The sequence below is a fragment of the Aquarana catesbeiana genome, linkage group LG03 (genome assembly GCF_042186555.1).
Source record: "Aquarana catesbeiana isolate 2022-GZ linkage group LG03, ASM4218655v1, whole genome shotgun sequence".
NCBI classification, from domain to species: Eukaryota; Metazoa; Chordata; class Amphibia; order Anura; family Ranidae; genus Aquarana; species Aquarana catesbeiana.
Window position 1 is genome coordinate 636,352,150 of NC_133326.1, and position 22,311 is coordinate 636,374,460.

At 44.5% G+C, this 22,311-nt stretch overlaps 1 protein-coding gene across 2 annotated transcripts in view; it reads right to left on the reverse strand.

The window, feature by feature from the left end:
* LOC141133258 (interleukin-3 receptor class 2 subunit beta-like) overlaps window positions 1-22,311 on the reverse strand; it is a 162,830-nt gene that overhangs the window by 44,727 nt on the left and 95,792 nt on the right. For both annotated transcript variants that reach the window (XM_073622523.1, XM_073622522.1), the window contains exons 7-8: window positions 4,547-4,713; window positions 1,387-1,588 (exon numbers count right to left, since the gene is read on the reverse strand). In XM_073622523.1, coding sequence (XP_073478624.1) covers window positions 1,387-1,588; window positions 4,547-4,713 — 369 coding nt within the window. The remainder of the gene's footprint in view (window positions 1-1,386; window positions 1,589-4,546; window positions 4,714-22,311) is intronic.

Genomic DNA, 22,311 nt, shown 5'->3' on the forward strand with positions numbered 1-22,311 from the left:
CTTTCCCACTTTTTCTTGTGTCTAATCCCTGTTTTTTCCCCCATCCCATTCCAATTCCCCCTCCCGTTTTTCCTCCCCTTTATTCCCCCTCCCCTCTTCCCCCCCTCCCCTTTCTTTTCCCTCCCATCCCTGCCTTCCCCCCGTCCCCCCTTCCTCTCTCTCTCTCCCCCCCTTCCCCTTTCCTCTCCCCCCCTCCCTTCCCCCTTTTCCCCCCTTTTTGCTTTTTTTTTTTTTTCCCCTCCCTCTTTTTTTCTTCTCCTCTTTTTCCCTTTGTTCACTTTTCTCTCACGTTTATTTTCCTTCTTCTTTTCTCTCTCCCCCTGTCCCCCCCCCCCTTTTTTTGTTCCCCCTCTCTTTTCTTTCCCTCCCTCACTCTAGTTCTAGCTTCATTCCACCCGGGTGGGTGGCCCAACCTACTAATAAGTGATCCACACTTCTTCCCTTTAATATGTTCCTCATTTCTCTTTATTAGTGTACCATGCCGTATTAAATCCCCCGTGCTCGCCCCCGGGGGAACGCCCGCTTTTTGGGCGTCTCACAGTACCGTCCTAGCCCCACTCAGGCAGTGGTTGGTGAGTGTATTCTAACTTTTCGAAATGTATTACTACTCCAATATTATGCTGTTGTTTATAAATTTATCCTCAGTTATTATGTGTGTAATTGTAATTATTTGATCCATAGAGAATCCACTTGGATGCCTCCTGAAGAAGCGGTCAATCCGCGAAACTGTTGAGGATACATCCCCAAGTACTCTAAAATAACAGCCTACAACCACCTTTTGTGGGCATTTTAAATGTTACTGCAATTTTTTTACTGTAAATAACAGATAGGTGTGAGATCTATATCTTGTATATATAGATGTTTTAAATGTCTTCTGAATAAACTTAAATTTTATTTATAAATTGTATTGGTGTATGTGGTACCGTAATAGTCCAATTAGCTTATGGGGGTGGAAGGGGGGGCTTAATTGGAGTAGTCCCCATAGATTTTTCTTCCTCCTCTCCCCATTTTTCTCTCTATTAATACTAGGATGAAGGTACCCAAATAATATGTATTTATTATCATCCATTTGGCAATTACTTCATTAAAGCATTTATAACAAGGCAGATAACATGATCTAATGGCCGTTTACACTATTGTGTTGCTGGAATGTGCGGAAATGCCAGTCACATGCCTTGGTGCAATGTAGTGCCATTCAGAATGTAGTGTGCAATATTCTGCCAGAAATGGTACTAGGCAGCCTATTCAACTGAATGAACTGCCTTTACATAATGCACAATAAAGCGCAGCATAACATGCTAGTATCAATACACTGCAATAGTGTGAATGAGCCCTAAATGTTATCAAGCCAGCAAATTTCCAAAATGTTAATGTGCTTGCTGGTACCTGCTTTGGTGGTCAGTGTTTGCACTTTGCTCCACTCACTCCATGGCCCCTGGAAACAGTTTTTTTTACTCTCCTTCAAATGTACACGAACCATCAATGAGTAATTACTGCTTGGCTTAAGATGTTTATCAAGCTGGAGTATTACACTGGGATCTTGGTTGACTGGTATATTGATTGGGGCATTTGGACAATTATCGGGGATCTGTTGGTAAAAAAAAAAATAGCATTAGACCATTGAAATCATACAAAGTCAGAAGAGAACTTCAACTAAGCCCAGGTTCACACTGAGCTACCAGAATGAAGCCGTGTGAGTTCAGCTCATTTCAGTCCCGCATTGTCAGTCCTGATTTAGGCGGCGATTTCACAGACATATGTGCGGGTTTCTGCACAGATGACAATGGAAATCACACCCCGAAATCCCAAAAAGTAGCACAGAAACTACTTTTTGAAATTCGTGCAGCGCTGCAAATGCAGTGTCGCACCAATTAGGATGGTGCCATTGCCGGCAATTGCAACCGATTTGACATGTCAAATCGAATGTCAAATCGCACCAATGTGAAACAGGGCTAAACAGTGTTCTGTTAATTGCCAGCGGGGTGGGGTGGGAGAGTGGGGGTGCTAAAAAAAACAATACTAGCACTGCAGGATTTGAGACTAACAGCTGTCATATGCAGAGTACACTGGAAGTACAGCAATAAGAAAAGTATTTTTAAGTAATCCAGCCATTTCTTATAACTGAGTTGAGGTGACATTTCCTTAATCATCTAAGCTTACAAAAATCTCTGAGCCTGGAGTTTCACTTTAACTAATATTTTTGAATCCTTATTAAATTCCATCAAATTCTTATCCATGTATAAAAAGCTATAGCAATTGTAATCACCATTTTTATGTAACATTTAAAGAAATTAATGCATGTCTCTGTAATTTTCTTACTAGTAATCTTTACACTAATCCTAAAGAAGTAGTCAACACAGTGCCACGAAACACGTGATGGTGTTTAATTGTCTGTTAATGATAAAAACTATCCTTTGGATGAGTTGGCTGAGTTCTTAAAGTGGTTGTAAACCCTTTACTACCACTTTTACATACAGGTAAGCCTATAATAAAGGTTACCTGTAGGTACCGTGAATATCTCCTAAACTTGCACCATTAGGAGATATTCACTATATCTGCATGTGCCAACGTCATTGGCACATGCGCGCTGAAGAAACGGCTCGCTCGTGCCGTTACTTCAGTAGCTGTGCCGTGACCGGCAGCACCCGCGGGAGCGATGTCATTGCAGCTCTGGCCAATCACAGCGCGGAGCCCGCTAACCCGCAAATAACTCCGGGAGACATGTCACCGGTCACAGCGGTGTATGGGGTGACCCGTGCAACAGCTTCGTTCTAAGGTAAGTATTTCATAATGAGTTAGTATGCGATGCATACTAGCTCATTATGCCTTTGCCTTGCAGGTTGTTTTTTTTTTTTTTAGAGCATTTACAACCACTTTAAAACACCTTTGCAACATTTTTTTGTGGTGAAAAATGCTGATATAACACATCTTTCATGTTTGTGATGTCCGTTTGTCCATTTGGTACCCTAGCAACCTGTACGTTTTTGAAGCAGCAATAATGTTATATTGTCACTTCCCTGCCCTCATTGTTTGACACATTACCAAAAACATTGCATACACAGAAGTATTATAAAACACTACATAAACCACATAATTAATAACTCTTGAACTTAAAATATAAGTCATTAAAGGGGTTTGTAAACCTACATGTTTTTTCACCTTAATGCATCCTAAGGTGAAAAAACACCTGGCAGTGACCGGCCCCCAGCCTCCTCCCCCCCCCCATTTTACTTACCTGAGCCCTAGAACTTGACCCACGGGGACACGCTGTACCTCTGCCCGGGGTTCTCGGCTCTTGATTGGATAGATTGAAAGCAGTGCACAGTGGCGGTAAGTATGATGTGTTTGTTATTTTAAAAAAAACAAAAACTAACCCTTACAATCACTTTAAAGTGTATGTTTCCCGGAAATTTCAAATTGCTGATATGTGTCTATGTTACCTTGTACTTGCATGAAAAAGTATCCTTTTTTTTTGCATTTGTCTCTTTGCGTGAAATACTTGGTGATCCTGCCAGACCTCCTGCTTTCCTATTTTAAATTTACCACACTGGGCATGGCAGCACATTTATCTCAGCATGGTCAGTTTTCTTCTTAGGAGCGTAGCCTGCTTGTACTCCAGTGGTCAAGTCAGATTTGTGCTGACATGGCCCTGTGTAGCTCTTCACTAGGAAGATCGGTCTACTGCTGTCTCTCTGCCTACTACTGATACCCCTCCCCTGCACAGCTCCTCACTGGGAAGATCAGTGTTCTGCTGTTTCTCTGCCTCCTGCTGACATGCCTCTCTGCAGTCTCCACCCCAGCTCTTCTCCGTCCCTTATGCAGCTGAGAACAGAGGCTATGTGATCACTTATGAAATTTTTTTATTTATAATGTATACAGACACTTTTTAATTCATTTTTCCTTTTTTTTTTAAAAACAAAGTAGTTTTATAAATGTGATGTTGTGATGTTTTGTGTTTTTTATCTGTTCATTGACTTAAAAAATTCAAACAGCTGGCTGGCCTGTCTTGTATCTGTCTTTTAAAATGGTTATTGCTATTATTAAAGCAGTAGTAAAGCACGCTTTGTTATTTTTGCCTACAGGTAAGTCTATAATAAGGCTTACCTGTAGGTAAATTATCTCCTAAAAGTACATCGTTAGGAGATATTTACCCTGCAAACAGTCACTGACGTCACTAGTGCAAGTGCACTGAAGGTACAGAATGCCGTGCCGGACCTTCAGAGGTCTTGCCAGAACCAAGGGCTCCCCCACGCATGCACGGGAGTGATGTCATCGCAGCTCCTGTCACTCACAGCCCTGGAGCTTGTGAACCCGGAAAACAAAGGCCAGGGGAAGAAGTCAGCCCTCTCAGCGGTGACCGGGTGTCACTGGAAGGGCTTCAATCTAAGGTAAGTATTCCATAATGTGCTAGTATGCATTGCATTATGCCATAGTCTTACAGGTGTTTTTTTCTTTTTTTATTCCGCACCTACTGTACTCTTTAAAGCTCAACACTCTGGTTATGTGCTCCTGGGCCACATAAATGTAATATTTTTGTAGAACAAACCTCCTTTAATTTCAGATCATTCTGATTCCAGTAACAGAGTTCATAAACGTATTTAAAATGTTCACTTTCTAAATTGGTGCTATTCCAAGAATGTCTCTTCCACGAAACAGTGAAAACTTCTCCTTTCTTTGTTTCATTGATTGTCAAGTTTATGGGTGGCAGTTTATCTAAGAAAAAAAAAATTACTAAAATATCTCCAAATATAAATTACAAACAGACAACGAGACCCTTTAGTAAGTTAAAACTCCAAAATAAGGAATATATAGACAAACAAAATGGGACTATAATTCACTGTTAATTCCACTCAAGGGGACACATTATTTTTTACTAGGTAATGGAGCACAATTTGGAGAATAGATTAAAGATAAAAATGTACAATTAAAGGATATAATGATAAAAGGTAAAATATGTACATATCAAGAATTGAAACACAAGAGGGAACTAATGACACTAAAGGAATGGCGGTATCTACAGCTAAGACACTTCGTGACAACATTGCCTCAACCTATTAGATCAGAAGATTTGTTTCCATTTGAACTGTAACTTACAGATGATTTCAAAGCATTATATTTCTTGGATCTATACAATACTTACAGAGAGTGCAGAGCCGAGAATACCGCCATTCATTGAAAGATGGGGAAAAGAACTGGGAATACGTAAAAAAGAGCAACAATTAAACAATGTATTAGGATCTGTACATAGCCTGGCAGTGGACATTGATACGACAGAAATTAAAGAAATTTACTAAAGATAATTTTTATTTTTTATTTAAATAACAAACATGTTATACTTACCTCCACTGTGCAGCTTGTTTTGCACAGTGGCCCCGAACCTGGTCTTCTGGGGTCCCTTGGCAGCTGTCTCGGCTCCCTCCCATGCTTCCTCGCATGGTGTTGAGTGCTTGCGGGCACGCTCCTGTGATACAGCCGGTGGCCATAGCTGCTCACTGTATCACTCGGCCCCGCCCCCGGCGCGCCGCATCATTGGATGCGATTGACAGCAGCGCAAGCCAATGGCTGCGCTGCTTTCAATCCATCCACTGTAACCAATCAACGGCCAGGCTGAGCAGCGAAGAGGATGTCGGGGGTGAGCGCGGGACTTTCGAGGGGTCAGGTAAGTAAAATATAATGCATTAAGGTGAAAAAACTTTTACCTTTACAACCCCTTTAACCATAAATGTTTGGCTAGATGGTATATAACCCCCATTAAAGCACAAAAATATCAAACTGAGGCATCTGCACTGTGTTGGAGGGGATGTAGTTCAAGGGGTAACATGGTTCATATTTGGCAGGAAAGCTCAAAGATACAGGATTACTGGCAGAAGGTACAGCAGTACATAAGGGAGATTGCAGAAACAGAGATAGCCAATGACCTGTTGCTTTGTTTATTCCAAAACACAAATAGTTCAAGAAAACAATATAAGAACACAATAGTACCATATATATTGAATGCAGCAAAAGAATTCCCCAAAAAATTGTTAGACCCTGAGAGTCCCACGATGAGGGAATGGTTTGAAAGAATTGAGTATACATACAAAATGAAATATTTGTGTAATAGTAAAGAGGACCAAATGGAGAGATTCTCCAGCATTGGGGCAAAATAGGTAGAGCTTAGGAGATCAAGGAGATATACCAAGATGTGGGGTGAAGAGAGGTGTGGAAAGAGATGGAAAATGAGGGAGGAGAAAGGAGAAAGTGGTAAATAAAAAGAGGGCGGAGAGGAAGGGAAGGGGGGAGGAAAGGGTAGGGAAGGTCAGGGGATGTAAGGTAAATACATATATGAATGCTGAACATGTGAAAGTTATAATGAATTTTGTTTATGGAAAATCAAATAAAGTAATAATAAAATAATAATAATAAAAATAAATAATAATTTTAAAATAAAGACACCAATATTATATCATTCAGGTAAATCCACCATAATCTACTGACTTCCTTTTAAAAATGGAACTTGCTCTTCTCACTGGCTTTATTATTTTCTAGGTCACTGACCTAGAACAAGTATGTTGATCTAGAAAGTCGGAGAGAAGTCAGAAGCCCCTATCTGCATACTAGTTTCAGGTCAGTGAATCAGAAAGTTACAAAGTCATAGAGTTAGGGTTGCCACCTGTCCGGGATTGACCCGGACAGTCCGGGTTTTGAATTATGTGTCCGGGTTTCAGGCAGACTGAAACCCGGACACATTCTTCAGACCTGGGCTGTGGCTCCCCAAGTAACCAAGATAGTCACACAGAAACCTGTTGCCATCCAGGAGCTGTGGGCGGCTGTCTGGGGGCAGGTTTGGCATCACTGGGGGGCAGATCATGTCAGCAAGAGAAATTTAGCCGCACAAACTGTTTGCTGCGGCACGCTATGCACACTGCATTACCTCTCTCCTTGGGGCACCCAAGGGTGTGCCAGGCCGCTAAAGTGTTCGGGTTTGGCTGGAAGAAAAGATGGCAACCCTACATAGAGTCAGTGTGACAGTCAGCTATCTAGTATTTTAAGAAGGAGGTCAAGCAATGGTAGCCTGCATGTTTCTTTCATGACAGGTTTCCTTTAACATCACACTGACCACTAGCCCTTAAGCTAACCAAATTCCTAAATGGATCACTAAAACTAAATCTAATTCTAAAATGTAATCAAAAATATTAACCCACTCTTAAAATGGAACTAATATATCAGGCCTTGGGGGCGTGTCCAAGATGGCCATCTGAGAGGACGCACATGGACTGAGCTCCGTCTACCTACCCCACTATAACGGCTCTTTCCCTGCAGACCGAGCGCCCAAAACCTGCCACAACTGACGGGAGAGTGACTCAGCCTGGGATGACCAAGGGCAAGGTTACCCCAGCCACCCGTAAGTCTATTGCCGTTGGCAAAGCAAAGTCCCAGACCGGACAGTGCCCGACTCCCGCTCCCGTTACTCCGATCCACATGGCGTCCCAGACGGACAGATTTGACCCCGCTCTCTTGGAGCAATCAAACTTTACCGCTCTCATGCAGGCGATAACTACCTGCCAGTCCACCCTGAAGGGGAAAATTGAGTCGGTACAACTAGACATCAGCCTCATCAGACGGGACATGGACTCCTTCCACGCCAGGCTGACCGAGGCCGAGAGGCACGTGGGAGATTCGGAGGACATTCTGCGGGATCATTCAGGCTCTCTCTGCACCCTGCAGACTAGAATGAAGCTGCTAGAAAACAGAGCAGAAGATGCGGAAAACCGCAATAGAAGGAACAACCTTCGCATAGTGGGGTTGCCTGAGGAGGTGGAGGGCTCAGACCCCCCGGCTTTTACCGAACATCTCCTGCGCACTCTTCTACCACGTGCGCAGTTCTCGCCATTTTTTGTAGTGGAGAGGGCACACAGGATGCCTGCTGCCCGGGGAATCCCGGGAGCTCCTCCACGTACATTCATCCTACGCCTCCTGAACTTTAGGGACCGGGACCAGGTCCTCCGTAAAGCCATTAAGATTGATGGCCTAAAGTATGAAGGAGCAAGCCTCATATTTTCCCAGATTATTCGATTGATACCCAGAAACTCCGACGATCCTTCGACCAAGTAAAGATGAGTCTCCGGAACAGGCATATTAAATACAGCATGCTGTTCCCGGCCCGACTGTGAGTGCAAGATGGTGAAACAGTGCGGTTTTTCACCTCACCAGAGGATGCTTCGCAGTGGCTGGAAACTATGCCCAGAGGATAACTTCATCTGTAAGCTACCCCACAATGGGGCTTTTGTTTTTTCATACACCCCTTATCATACGCTGGGTTCCCTGGGGCTATTCTAGTGCCCCCTAGTTTGCCATGGGCCGTGTTGCAGATAGACCCTCCCCAAAACTTGTTCTAGTACTCTGAACTTGCAGCAGACTCTGTAGCTGAACTCATGGCCGCCATAAGGGAACCTAGTAAACCTGCCAGTTCACTAAGGGATGGAATGATGTCCCTCCTGTTCCTGTTAGCAACCAGTTCAGTTAAAGATTGTGCCCCCGGCTGTGTTCGGGAGAAATACTGACTCTGCAGGGCCCGCTTATCCTGAAGATAGGTCCAGCCGGACTCTATGTGCTAGGACTACGGTTCTCACGGTGTTCCGTTTGACACGTACCCCTATGGTAGTTACCAGGGGTTCAGGTTTTGGGGGAAGACACACACCGAAGTTTGGGGGGTGTTGTCGGGGAGGGGGGGAGGTTTTCTGGTGTACATTTCATCTCTCTAAAATTAATTTAATTTTTAATTTATTAAATCTTTTACTCTCATTGTTTTTTTCTGTGTTTTTTTTGGATATATCGGTTGCAATGGTGTGGTGGTGCTCTCCCACCTCTAGGGGATGGGGGAACCTTGCATACTCACATACTACTAATGGCCGAGGCACTACTTCCTCTGAAAACACTGTATGTCTGTATACTGCTGATCCGTTATCCCTGGTTATGTTCTAGAAACCTATGATGGATCCGTTAACCATTTTATCTTGGAATGTTCAAGGTTTGAAATCCAAGATTAAGAGGTCGCTGGTTTTCACATATCTCAAAAAGTATTCACCGCAAATATGCATACTCCAAGAGACTCACTTAATTGGGAGCAGGACGCTGGCCCTCCGGAAACCCTGGATGGGCTCTTATTACCACTCCACATACTCAGTGTCCTGGTCCACAAGTCCCTCCAGTTTACCCTCCTGGACTTGCACTTAGACCCAGAGGCTAGGTACGTGGTACTACATGCTACCTGCGACAGGCTTGAGGTGCTTATTGTGGGCCTATACATACCCCCCCAGCCACAATGGCATTACTACACAAAATAACCCCGATATTGGCACTTTATCCAGGGGCTGGGGTTTTATTAGCTGGAGACTTTAACATGACCCCAGACCCCACTCTGGATAAATTTAACACAGACATAGCACGGGGCCCTCCTTTGTCAAGGTGGATGGAAATGTATGGGCTGCAAGATGTATGAAGGTGGAGGTATCCAGGTGTCAAACAATATACATGCCACTCTGCCACCTATGCCTCTTTTTTTAGAATAGATTTGATGCTCGCTGATGGCTCGCTGCTCTCTCGCACTCAGGGGGTGGAGATTTTACCCACGAGGCATATCGGACCATGCTCCAGTGCTTCTGAGGCTCAGTACCGGCTCATCTTCTGGCCCTCCCCTGTGGCGACTCTCAGGGTATTGGATGACAGATGAACGTGTGGCCCCCGGGGTGGCGGTGGAGCTGGGAGCTTTCTGGGAGCGTAACCTGGGCACAACCGGGCCGCCATTGCAAGGGTTAGAAAGGACTCCATATTGGTGTTAGAGGCTGCAGAAACTAGTGCTTTGAAGCTCGAAAATGACTATGTGCATGGTAGAGATGAGGCGACTTACGCAGACCTGCAGTCTGTGCATAGGGAAATCTCCCTGCTGAGAACCAAAGCTAGTAGGAAAATATTATTGAGTCAGACGCAGTGAATATTTGAACAGGGAGAGAGAACAGGTAGACTACTTGCATGGTTGGCCAAGAAACGAACCTCAATCTCCCACATAGCTAATATTAAGGATGAACAGGGTGGCTTGCTCTCGGACCCCCAACAAATCAATACTAGATTTGCAAACTATTATGAGACTCTGTACACGTCCAGAGCTAACTATACCCCTGAAGCACTCACATTGTTTCTGGACCACATTGACTTCTCGGAGCTCTCCAACGCGAATCAGACCATGCTAGACAGTCCTGTAAGCTTCAAAGAGGTTCAAGCTGCGGTGACCTCCTTTCAAACAGCCAAAACTCCGGGCCCGGACGGGATACCGGCAGAATTTTACAAGACTAATGCTGAGCTGGTCATTCCGTGGTTCCACACCCTATTGCTTTCCATGTTGGAGGAGGGATGTCTCCCACCCACTATGTCCGAGGCGGTGATCGTTGTGATCCCTAAGCCTAATAAAGATCCTGCCCTCTGCTCTTCATACCACCAGATATCGCTACTCAATGTAGATGCCAAAATTGTTACTGAAATTCCTGCAAATAGGCTTATTCCTGTAATCCTAACTTTGGTTCACGGAGATCAAACGGGTTTTATGCCAGGCAAGGGTACTGACATAAATAAACGCCGTCTATACACGCATATTTCCTTGGCAGCAACTGAGGGGTCACAGGGGGTAGTAGCATCGTTAGATGCAGAAGAAGCCTTTGACTCGGTCGAGTGGGAATTCCTATGGCGAGTCCTTGAGAAATTTAATAAAATGTATTTCTTGGATAAAATTACTCTATCAAGGGCCCACAGCCAAGGTGCAAACTAACGGCCTCCTCTCAGCTAGCTTCTCCCTAGGTAGGGGCACGAGGCAGGGATGCCCCCTCTCCCCGAGTTTATTTGCCCTAGCCATAGAACCCCTAGCTATTCTCCTGTGGGCTTCTGGCGCGGGTGGGTCCACCGACTGACAAAGTATCCCTCTATGCTGATGATACTCTCCTATACATCCCGGACACGTCCATGTCCCTAGAAGAAGCCCTTAAACTTATTGATGAGTATGGCTCCTTCTCAGGTGTCAGAGTTAACTGGGATAAATCCATACTCTGCACCCTCTCCCAGACAACTTCCCCCTTATTGACTCATACGCCCTTAAAGTGTACCACTAGATTTCGCTATTTGGGAATAGAGGTCCAGAGGGATCCCAAGTTATACCTTGAAGATAACGTATATCCGGTACTCCAGAATCTCATTACCAAATGCCAAACCTGGAAATCCCTGCCCCTGTCCCTGGTCGGTAGGATCAACTTGCTAAAAATGACGTTCCTCCCCAAGTTTCTGTATATTTTTTGTAATACCCCTGTTCCTATTCCCAACTCCTTTTTTGGAAGGTAGAACAGACGGTGAACGCCTTAATATGGGCCGGAGCTAGCCCTAGAATTGCCAAAACTACCCTCCAGCTGCCCCTCTCTCTCGGAGGACTCGCAATGCCCTGCTTTAAACAGTACTATTGGGCGGCGGTGCTGGTAACTGTAAGATGGTGGTTTACCCAAACACGCTCCAACCCGTCTGTGAGCTTGGAGGCGGCAATCTTGGGCTCATATGCTGCACTTAGCAATCTAGTCTTTAGAGGCCCGAAAGCACACCCAGACATTACTACCCCTATGCGCACTACGGTTCGGGTATGCAAAAACATATTTGGGGGGCACACCCTACAATGCGTTTAAATTCAAGATGGTGCTGCTATAAGACCTACAAACAGTATAAAATATTTTACAGCGCACACATTCAAGAATGACATTTCCTGCCAGGCTAGTTAAAAACACCTGAACATATTCAAAAAATACGGGGGTTTGATCACACTATATGGTCATATAGTGCTAAGCCCACTTACTGCGACAAAGTACCCCGAATTAGTGGGTCCTACTCTAGTAATACAATGGAAGATCCTTTGTCTCCACCATGGGAGCTGAACTCCTCTATGTGGGAGAACTGAAGGGGATACATCCTATGCACTGGTGGCCACTAAATAAGAGGTAATGAGGAGGGGGAGGGGTGCTGAAAAAAACATGGTCAAGGTCTATTACAATATACAAAAACATATTTGGGGGGCACACCCTACAATGCGTTTAAATTCAAGATGGTGCTGCTATAAGACCTACAAACAGTACAAAATATTTTACAGCGCACACATTCAAGAATGACATTTCCTGCAAGGCTAGTAAGTGGCCACAATTCCCCGCAGGGGTTTCCCTTAAATCACACGGAGTGGAGAGCTTTCTAATATCTAAAAATGCTGACCGTATCCTATCCTCCTTAAATCTGCGGATCTCCTCTGAGGAATCCAGTAGCGGAGGAAAAGTTGTTCCAAAAATGGAAGACAGATTTTCCAGCTCTAGCAGATGATGACTGGGAGGAGGGGATCCAACAATATATACCCCTAATAATCTCCGCCAAAGATAGATTTATCCAGCTTAAATTCATACACAGAGCGTACTACACCCCCCAGAGGCTCTCCAAAATATATCCCACGCACTCAGATAGAAGCACAAAATGCTCCACGGAGCTGGGAACTTTCCTTCATGTAGTCTGGGATTGCCCTGTTGTGCAAAAGTTCCGGGAGGGAGTGGTCCTAGAGATCTACTCAGTGGGGAATCTATCACTGGGACTGGACCCGCTGGTTCTGCTCCTGGGTATTTGTGACAGAGTGGCATTAAACATACATAAACGGCTGTTAGTGTTCTATGCAACGTTCTATGCCAGAAAGGTTATCCTCCTTAACTGGAAACAACCAGACCCTCCTGGGGTCTCACAGTGGAAAACCCTGGTGGATTACATCCTCCCTCTATACAAGATCACTTATATGAGTTGCAAATGCCCCAAAAAGTTTGACAAGATCTGGGGTGGCTGGGTAAAGAGCTAAACCACCACCAGAGAGGGAGAGATGCTTGGTGGCCTTGGTATCTGCCCTCCGCATCCCCGTCTCCCCCCCCCCCGGTTCTACCCTTCTCGGATCCTAGATAAGGGATGGATTCTTCTCTGACCATCTATCTCCTCCTTCTCCTTCCCCTTCCCCCCACCCTCCCCCACCGCTAAATTCCTTTTTTCTTTTCTTTTTTCTCTCCCTCTGTTCTTGTGTAATGTACCTATGATGACTGAACGCATGTTGAACTTTTATGCACACTACTGTATACTAACTTTATCTTATGTTGCTGTATCTGATGTAATCTGAGGGAATGATTTTACACTGATTGTTATTAAATTATTTGAAAATGTATGATGCACGGTTGTATTGTACACCTTGTTTCTCCTTATGGAGACAAATAAAAACGTATCTGTTAAAAAAAAATATATCAGGCCTCCTCCCATTCCAAAATGCTGAATTAATGCTAAAGAAGAAGAACTTGTAAAGGAGGAAAGTTAAAAAAATATATACTGTACTTGCCTTACCCTCAGCTTCTCCACAAGAGAGGATAAAGTTGTGACTCTTCAGGCTGGATACTAGGAGTGCTGAGTATTGCCAATCTTATACAAAGATGCTCTTGAACTGGTCAGTGGATAAAAGTTTCAGTTTCGTATCAAATACAAGTTTGACTCAAACCCAGTCTTTTCACAGTTCAGTAAACTACTGAAAAAACTGTCCATATTCGGCCAGCTTGCCCACATATATCCATAGCTACTTTTTGCAAATAGTGATGAGTGAACGTGCCGTTCACTGGATGTTCATTAAACACTTCAAAATGTAACCCCCTAATACGGTGCCTTAATCCCATTGAAGTCTATAAGACCTGAATCTTCTAATACAGTATTTTTAGATCACTTTTCAAGCTTTTGGTTAAAAAAAAGGCATGTGTAGGTTGGCAGTGCCATTGGGGACAAAAAAGCAATGCTCAGTGGTGAGTAGACCTTTTTATCAAAGCCTAAAAGCAAACATTAGAAATGTACAATTACTTCAAAGGAGAATTCCACTTTATTTAAAAAAAATATGTAAAATTGCTACACAAGCCAGTTTGTAATTTAATTTTATAAAAAAACTTCCTTTCCATTTCAGTCTGTATCCAAGTAGCTATGTAGCCAATGTAGCCACTGTAAGTTTTGACTCCAAAGAAGAAAAAAGCATCTAAGAGGCGGTGGTACTTTGATGTGAATTCATATAAAGTAATGAGAGGGCAAAAATATTTGAAGAGCTCACTAGCTCAGATTAGGTTGCTCACAACAGACAAGGCTATCCTCCAGTGCAGTGGTGGCTGGTGCTCAATATTTTGGGGGGAGCGGCAAACCAATGCCAACCCCCCCTACATGGATGGGAATGCGGCAGTCCTGCCCCCATGCAGACATGGTTTTGGGCTGCAGCTCCTTGCTCTGGAGCCATTTCTTCTCCTCCAGGCCGAACAGGAAGTGGGTCCTGACTAAGACCAGATTGGCCGGGAGCTACGACTCCCTGGACAATCGGGTCTCAGGAAATGCTTCCTGATTGGCTGGAAGGAGAATCAGGAAGTCAGTAGCGAATATTAATTAACACACAAGTGGGTGGGCTCACTGCGCCCCAAGCCCACCCTTTTTTTAAGCCAATTAGAGCCTTGGGCTCTAATCATGTGCTTAAAAAAAACCCCCATTAAAATCCATGCCTCGCATGTAGATTAGGGGGTCGGATGCATGGATGGGGGGGTGGCGCCCATGCACCCCCTATGAATGGGCCGCAATGCTCCAGTGGGTACCCCAGCAGGTTACCAGAAAAAAAATTACAAATGAAAGGAGTGGAAGACTAAAGGATAAAAGAGTCAAAATGTATTTATTAGTTTGTAATAAAACAGCAAGTGTGTTTTCAGGGTCAAAGAAACTCCCCCTTCATCAGGGCTACAACAAAACACAATATAATCAGATGAAAACAGACAGCCTGTCCTTTTTCATCTGATCCTATTCGATCTGATCTGCCAGACAAATGGAAAATAGGACCACCATCCGTCTGGATTTGGTGGATCGGATAGCGGCGGATGTCAGCGGACATCCGCTGCTCCATAGGGGTGAATGGATGTCCCGATCACGCCCGCCTGAAAAACGGACAGGCGGACCTGATTGGACAGCTCGTATGAAAGGGGCCTAAGTCTGGAAAAAAATTGTTGAAACAGCTTTTTCTTCAGAACAGAAAAGGGTAGAAATCTGCAATAATGTTTATTAAAATCCTTGTAATGTACAAAGATCACGCAAAGGGGATTGTTTTTTAATAACAAAAGTGGAGTTACACTTGTCTGTTGGATGCCTTCAATCCATATGTGAAGTAGAACACCATTAGGATGTACTCTAGCAAAAGTTACTTTAAAAAAAATCTATTTCTGATCTAGTACTGATCCCAGGCCTGCTTCTGTTTGTATACAAAGTGGCTGGGGAATCGTAAGTGATATCGATGACTAAATATATTCATGACCATATTTTGTCAATGAAATCAGTTAGCTGGTTTGTTGACATTAAACATGGGGACAAGGTGCCTTGTGAGGGGAGAAGGTACTCTCCATGTGTTGAGAGCATGTGGCCTGGTATGGTTCAGGGGGCATTCTTGCTGCCCCTCCCTGTAAGCATGTACCTCCTCCTGCTAAACCATACCAGGCCACATGCTCTCAACATTGGAAGGCCCTGGCATGGCACCTTGCCCCCATGTTGATGTGGACAAGGTCCTCATTTCCACATCTCAGTCTCAGTGGATGTGGGGGTCTGATAGGCAGAATCTAGAAGCCTCCTTTAAAAATAAGGGGGCATCCAGATATTCAGGTTCCCCACATGAATTAGTAAAGGGTACATAGTACCCCTTATTATGTAAAATACCTATCCCGATAACTAGTAAGGATCAAATTGGAAAAATTTCTGATTTGTTAAAGGATAAGTTCACTGTAGACAGGTTGCCTACGGGTTATTTAGATAGTGGCTGACCCAGGCTGGGAAGGGGTTAATACTGTGCCTTGCTGCTCCCAGGTTTTTTTTAACCCCACCCATCTGCTCAGTATTACAAAAGGGTGAAGACGGGGATCCGAGGCCCTTCACTTGTTCCTGCTAAAAAGAAGACGTGATTGCTGTGGAGTAAGACTGCTGCACCTTGCAGTCTGTTGGGGGCATCGGGAGTCCCAAGATTTACCAGTGGCTGGAGAGTACCAAATATGGACTTCTACCTTATGAAGGTATGCTGGGGCAATCTGAAAGAGTTAGTTAGGGACATTCCACTGTACTGTTCATGTTGAACTGTGTCTTTCAGATAATTCAAGAAAAATTTGCATCAATTGTTCTAAGTCTGGTCTGAAGTAATTTAAAGGGGTGCATCATGGTTCCTGGTTTATCAAAAGAAATAGGGCCAGTAAAGAACATGTGGGGTATGAAGCAAAGCCACTACAAAAGGTCTACTTGGCAAGTCAAGTTGAAGGAGTAATGCAGTCGCTATGAGTAATCAAGTACTAGCACAGGGTACATCGTAGCCATCCCAGAAGCATAGTACTTGGAGCAGGTAAAGGGTCTGTGGTCTTGCTCTCTCCTCAGCAGTCGGTCTCCCGCAGCAACCGGGTCTGGACTCGTGTTTCACAGAGACCTTTAGCCTGGCAACACAATACGGTAAGGAAGGAGTTAAGAGAGTGCACACATGAGATCTACCCTAGGTGCACGTGGAACCTCATTCTGTCACTGGGAGTGCGGTGGCAGAGGTATGCTGGACTTGTGGAGAGGGCATGGGCAGTGCAGTGTCCCTCCTAAATCCAACCTACATCAGACAACAGCGTGTAGTGACATGGGACAGTACTTTTCAGACACTTCCAGGCACTCTATTTTTATTAATGCACGCAGTGACATGGCTCATTTATAAGCCAGGAAACTGCCTTTAAGTTTGATTCTCACATGGCCGTAGTTCCCACCTGAATGATAGCGTTAATAATAGCAACACAGCTGCTGACACAAATCTCCTGGCAAAAAGACAAAATAACATAAATCACAAAGTGCAGCGCTAAGAATTAGTAAAAAGTCCCAATGCTTGAGAAAATATGACCTCTCAATAAAAACAGTCCAATAAGTGTAGGTCCACACAAAGGAAAATGCTGGGAAGAATCCGTCACCAAGAAGGAAAGGTTCACACTGACTGTTACCCCAATGAGTGGACTACTTAATCAAAAGCAGTCAAACATGCTTGAAAATCCTCCACTTAGATTTCACCATACACATGGGGAGATAGATTGCATGAACACCAATAGGATCCTCTTTAGACAGACTCTCATCACATTAGGACATTGTGTAAATAGGTAAAAAAACTTACTGACAAGTACATTTATTAGGAATACAGCAAAGGCCAGAATACTCACAAACAACGCAGTAAAAAGCGCATTTAAATCCAATAAAACAATCAATGTTTCCATCCAGTGTGATTGTCGGCTGTCGAGCTTGGCAATGCCACGTAACGATGAGTGCATGCACGGTAAAAGCTACCCCAACGTGCAGGGCAAGTGGCCCCACCCACATTCACCTTTGAAAAGATATAAATAAATGCACATGTTTTTGCAGGTACAAAATGTGCATTTATTTATTTTTTTTTTCTCTGGAACCTGAATAGCATTGATCAGTGGATCGTGGGTGCAATGTCAAACTTCTGCAAACACTTTCTACAGCTTTCAGCCCATACCTCTGTATGGGCTTACTGTTTGAAAGCTGTAGGAAGTGTCAATGAACTATGAGAGCACTCACCAGCAATAACAACAAACCATGTGCCGTGGTGTAAAATGAGGACTTGTAGTTTATTCATTCACAGATTCCTGGGAATGAATGACACGGCGGAGCCCCACACAGCCATGCTGTTTTTTGAATCAGGCAGTGGGTGCTGGGGGGCATCTCAGGTGTGGGGGTGAGGTACTGCTTGGAGCATGTTACACATAATATCCTAAATATGGGTGTAACATGCCAAAAGGTGAATGTAGTCTTTAATGATTATCCTAATCATTTGCATTTAGCTAATTTCCTAACCTTGGGGCCTATGCACACTTGTCCTTTTTCATGCCCCAAAACATATGGATTTTGCCAGATAAAAACACATTTCAAGTAGAAATCCAATTTTTTCCAATGGAGCTGGTTTAGTGGGTCTTAACACAACCTTAACATTTATCTAACTCCTAACTTTAACCCTTAACTTGAATCTAATCTTCAAATAATCCCACAGCAGTACTAGCAGGTAAAATAATATTCTGCACCAGTAGCTGCCCATCTGCTCTCAGGACCCTTTCAAAGCTATGTATATTCTGTGATGTGTTTTGACATTGCTGCATGAAGACTATGCTTCAGAAAGAAGTTCTGTGTGCCCCTGAAACGTCACGTTGGCTGATTGCTGTGGTTTATGCAGATAAAGAGCAAAATTACTTGACTTCTGGCTTTGCTTCACATTTACATAGTTGCCAACATTTTGACTACATTTCCAGGGACATGTTTTCAGTGGTATTCCTAGCACATCTGGAACCCTTGACTGATAAATAATTTTTACCCCCCCCCCCACCCCCAAAAAAAAAAAAAAAAAAAAAGGTCAGAAGGAATAAAGCAGCACATTGTGCCATGCTGCTTTGTGGGTGTGGTCAAATTGTGTGAACAGAGGGAGGGGCTTACAAGGGCATAGTTGGGTAAAACCCCCTATACTCTGCACACATAAGTCACAGTACTTTTATCCACAAAATATGCAAAGTATGAAATGTGGGCAGTATTTATCAAAACTGGAGTAGACATAATCTGGTCCAGCTGTACATGGAGACCAATCAGCTTCTATTTTCAGCTTGTTCATTAAGCCTTGAAAATGAAAGCAGTGAGTGGATTGGTTGCCATGCACAGCTACTCTAGATTGATAAATTCCCCTAAGGGCCTGTTCACACTAGAGCAGTAATTGCAGTTTTTCTGCACCTGCAGAATGCCAGATCCTGCTAGGGCACTTAGAAAACAATAACTTAGCTGTGCTGTGACATATGGTGACATCCGACAAGATATTTTATTACACTTTACTGCGCACAGGGCCGTCTTTAAGGCAGGGCCCCATCGTTTTTGTGGGGCCCAAAGCAGCTGCCGCATACTTGCCAACTATCCCAGGTCAAATTTCCTTGAAGTTTTAGTTCTGTGCTGTGTCCCAATATCTCAGTGCGAAGTTCTGTTACTAATGCTGCTTAGCTTTGCCTATTGCTCTGTACAGATGACTCACCTGCAGACCTAAATAGCGGCAGTATTAATATGTAAATAGCCGCGGACCGGCTGCATTGATATGTAAATAGAGGCGGCATTCATATGTATATCATGCCCCACTGAGGTCATATCCGCTATCACTTCTGCTGAATTCTGCCCACCGGGGAGGTAGAGGGGCATGCTTGAAAGTCCTGCCTACAACTGTGGTCATTAAGCCTAACATCAGCCTGTTCTGCAAAGGTAAGTAAAGTGAAGGTGGAACCCCTTTTCAAAATAACATGCTGCCACAGCACCGTGAATTGTGGTGCATATGAATACGCACATTTCAGCAGATGCGTGAGGTTGTCATTAACAATTAATAACACAGCTGTGCATCTGCTAAAGGGCAGCACGTTCCTGTGGTGTCAGGAAAGCAATTTTGCATGTGTTCCTGACATACACAAGTGTGAAACCAGGCTAAATGTCTCAGCTACATTGGTGGTCAGTGTAAATCTTCTCATTACATTGGGGCTTGGTGAACAATCCTTTCATTCACACTAGTGGCCAGTGTGAAGGTCCCCCTTACATTGGTGGTCAGTGTAAATCCTTCCTTACATTAGTGGTTCCTGTGAATGCTCCTATTACATTAGTGGTCAATGTGAAATCCCATTACATTGGAGTTTTCTGTCTCTCGATGAGTCCCCTCACCTCCCCAGTCCATGGTGTGCAGGCATTGAGGAGATGATGTGCTGCAACCTTTAGCAACAAATAAGTGAGCAGTAATGATGTGCGCTAACCTCTTGCAACCAATCATTGAGCGGGAAGGATATGCAGTAACCTCTATCAACCAATTAGTAAGCAGTAATAATGTGCAATAATCGCTAGCAACCAATTGGTAAATGGTAAGGATGTCAAGTAACCTTTAGCAACCAGTCAGTGAACAGTATTGATGTATAGTAATCTCTAGCAACCAATCAACAAGCAGAAGTCATGTGCTGTAACCTCTGGCAAAGAATAAGTGAGCCCTAATGCGTGCTGTAACCTCTAGCAGCCAGTCGGTGAATGGTAATGATACACTGTAACCTCTGGTAACCAATCGCAATCACTGCCTGATCTGATTCAGTAAACTGATTTTGAGCCTAGCTGCTATTTATTGTAGACTCAGAGCAGGTGGAGAGCGAAATTGCATGGATGGGCCCAAGAAAATGTTTGCCCAGGGTCCAATCAATATTAAAGACAGCCCTGACTGCACAGAACCCATGGACTGCATTGTAGTGAGAAAGAGGCACATAAAAAACAATTGTCACCCCATTCTCACAACAACACAGCCCACAGATGAAGTGCAGTAAGGTGTGATAAAATACTACATTTTATCGCACCTCATCAGATGGCACCACATGTCACCACACAACAGAGCAATGCATGGCACTGCTGTTCAGTGACATGAATGAAGTGTGACTTTGTACCCTTTTAAATATAGTTCCAGAGGCGTGGTCTCGGCAAGGAGGAGTGAAGCCGCATCTTCCCAGGGCTCCCGGACTGCGGCTCCTTAACAGACCAACCACACAGCCTTATCGAGTATTTCGGCTTCACAGCACTACCCACACAGCCAGGAAGGCTACTCCGCTGTGTTGTGTGCCCCAGAGCCCATATGGAACGGTTCCTAATACCGAAACAGCCGGCGGCATCAATCCCGGATCCAACCAAGATGGCGACAGTGTCAGTCACGAGGACGGAGCCTGGTTCGCCTGCAGGAGGAGAGAGACATGATCGCGGTAATGACATGCTACCGTTCTCCCCATCTAGCGACCTCTCCCCCTGCCTTCCCCGCTCTCTGTCACTTACATCTCTTGGCAGCCCGGGAGGGGAACCCAGCGGCTCTTTACAGTGGGTTTCACAGGGCACCCAGCCCTCCCAGCAACAGAGCTTAACACTCAGTGTGCCTCTGCCCCTCTCACTACAAGCTTCAATGAGTGTCGCTCCACCGACTCTGCCCTTACATGAGCCCCATCCATATTTAATGGAGAGCAGGCACTATGGGTGCTCTTACAAAAACTGCCCACCAGAGAGGACCTAGACTCTGTAGCAGCCAGAATGGAGGCAGCACTCTGCGGGGAAATCGTGGGAATTAAACAAACAGTGGTAGAAGTGACCACACGAGTCACCTCTTTGGAATCTGACACTGCCTTACAAGTTACACATGAGGAAGTGACAGACCAAATCGCACAGCTACACCTATTAATGGATGATCTGGAAAATCGTAATCGTAGGCGTAATATCAGGATTCGCGGTTTGCCAGAGGCCACCGGCAAGCAGACCTCAAGATGACTGTGATTGCCATATTTATTGACTGCTTGGAGCGCCCGATGGAGACATTTATTGCCATCGACAGAGTTCACAGAACCCTCGGCCCCAGAAACGCAGCGGAAGACAGACCTAGAGATGTTCTTTGCTGCTTGCACAACTACTCTATCAAAGAGGACATTCTTAAACGGGCCTGGCATAAAAGGCACATTGACGGAGCCCAGGTTACTCTCCTGCCAGATGTCTCTTGGAGGACCCTACAGATGCGCCGCTGCATGAAACCTTTACTGGAGAAATTCAGCGCACAGGGAATCACATGCATTCCATTCCATTTGATTGCACGTAAGGGAGGCTGTACATACACCCTTTGACACCCCAAAGATGTTCCTGCCTTCCTCAATTCCCTTGGGCTTGCATTGATGTCACTACCCAACTGGTTAGCGCTTGTCCTGCCTTCCAGCAACAATAACCCAGCGGTGAACCCTTCTGGCAGACCTCAAAGACCTCGTCGCAACCGGTCTCAACGCAGAGGACCACAGGCTCCTCAGGACAACGAACTATGAACCCCTGGAGTGGAGTTGCTCTCAAGCGGGAAGATTGTTAAAAAATTTTGGTTGTCCTCCTACACATGTAAGTGTTACCTGTAAGTGTTACCTCTCGGATGGAACTTAATCCTTTTCAGGAGTATTGGTTTAAGGGTGGGGTTGCAGCTCACTCTCATTGGGCGTAGGCCCGGGGGGAGCGAGCGGTCTCTCCATTAGACAGAGCTAATGATAGTATTGCGTGGTTGTTGGAGACTGTTATAGTTTTCATCATAATCAAGGCACTACTGAATGTTAAATTACTGACTGTTAAAATGTTAAAATTTTATGTTAATTTTAT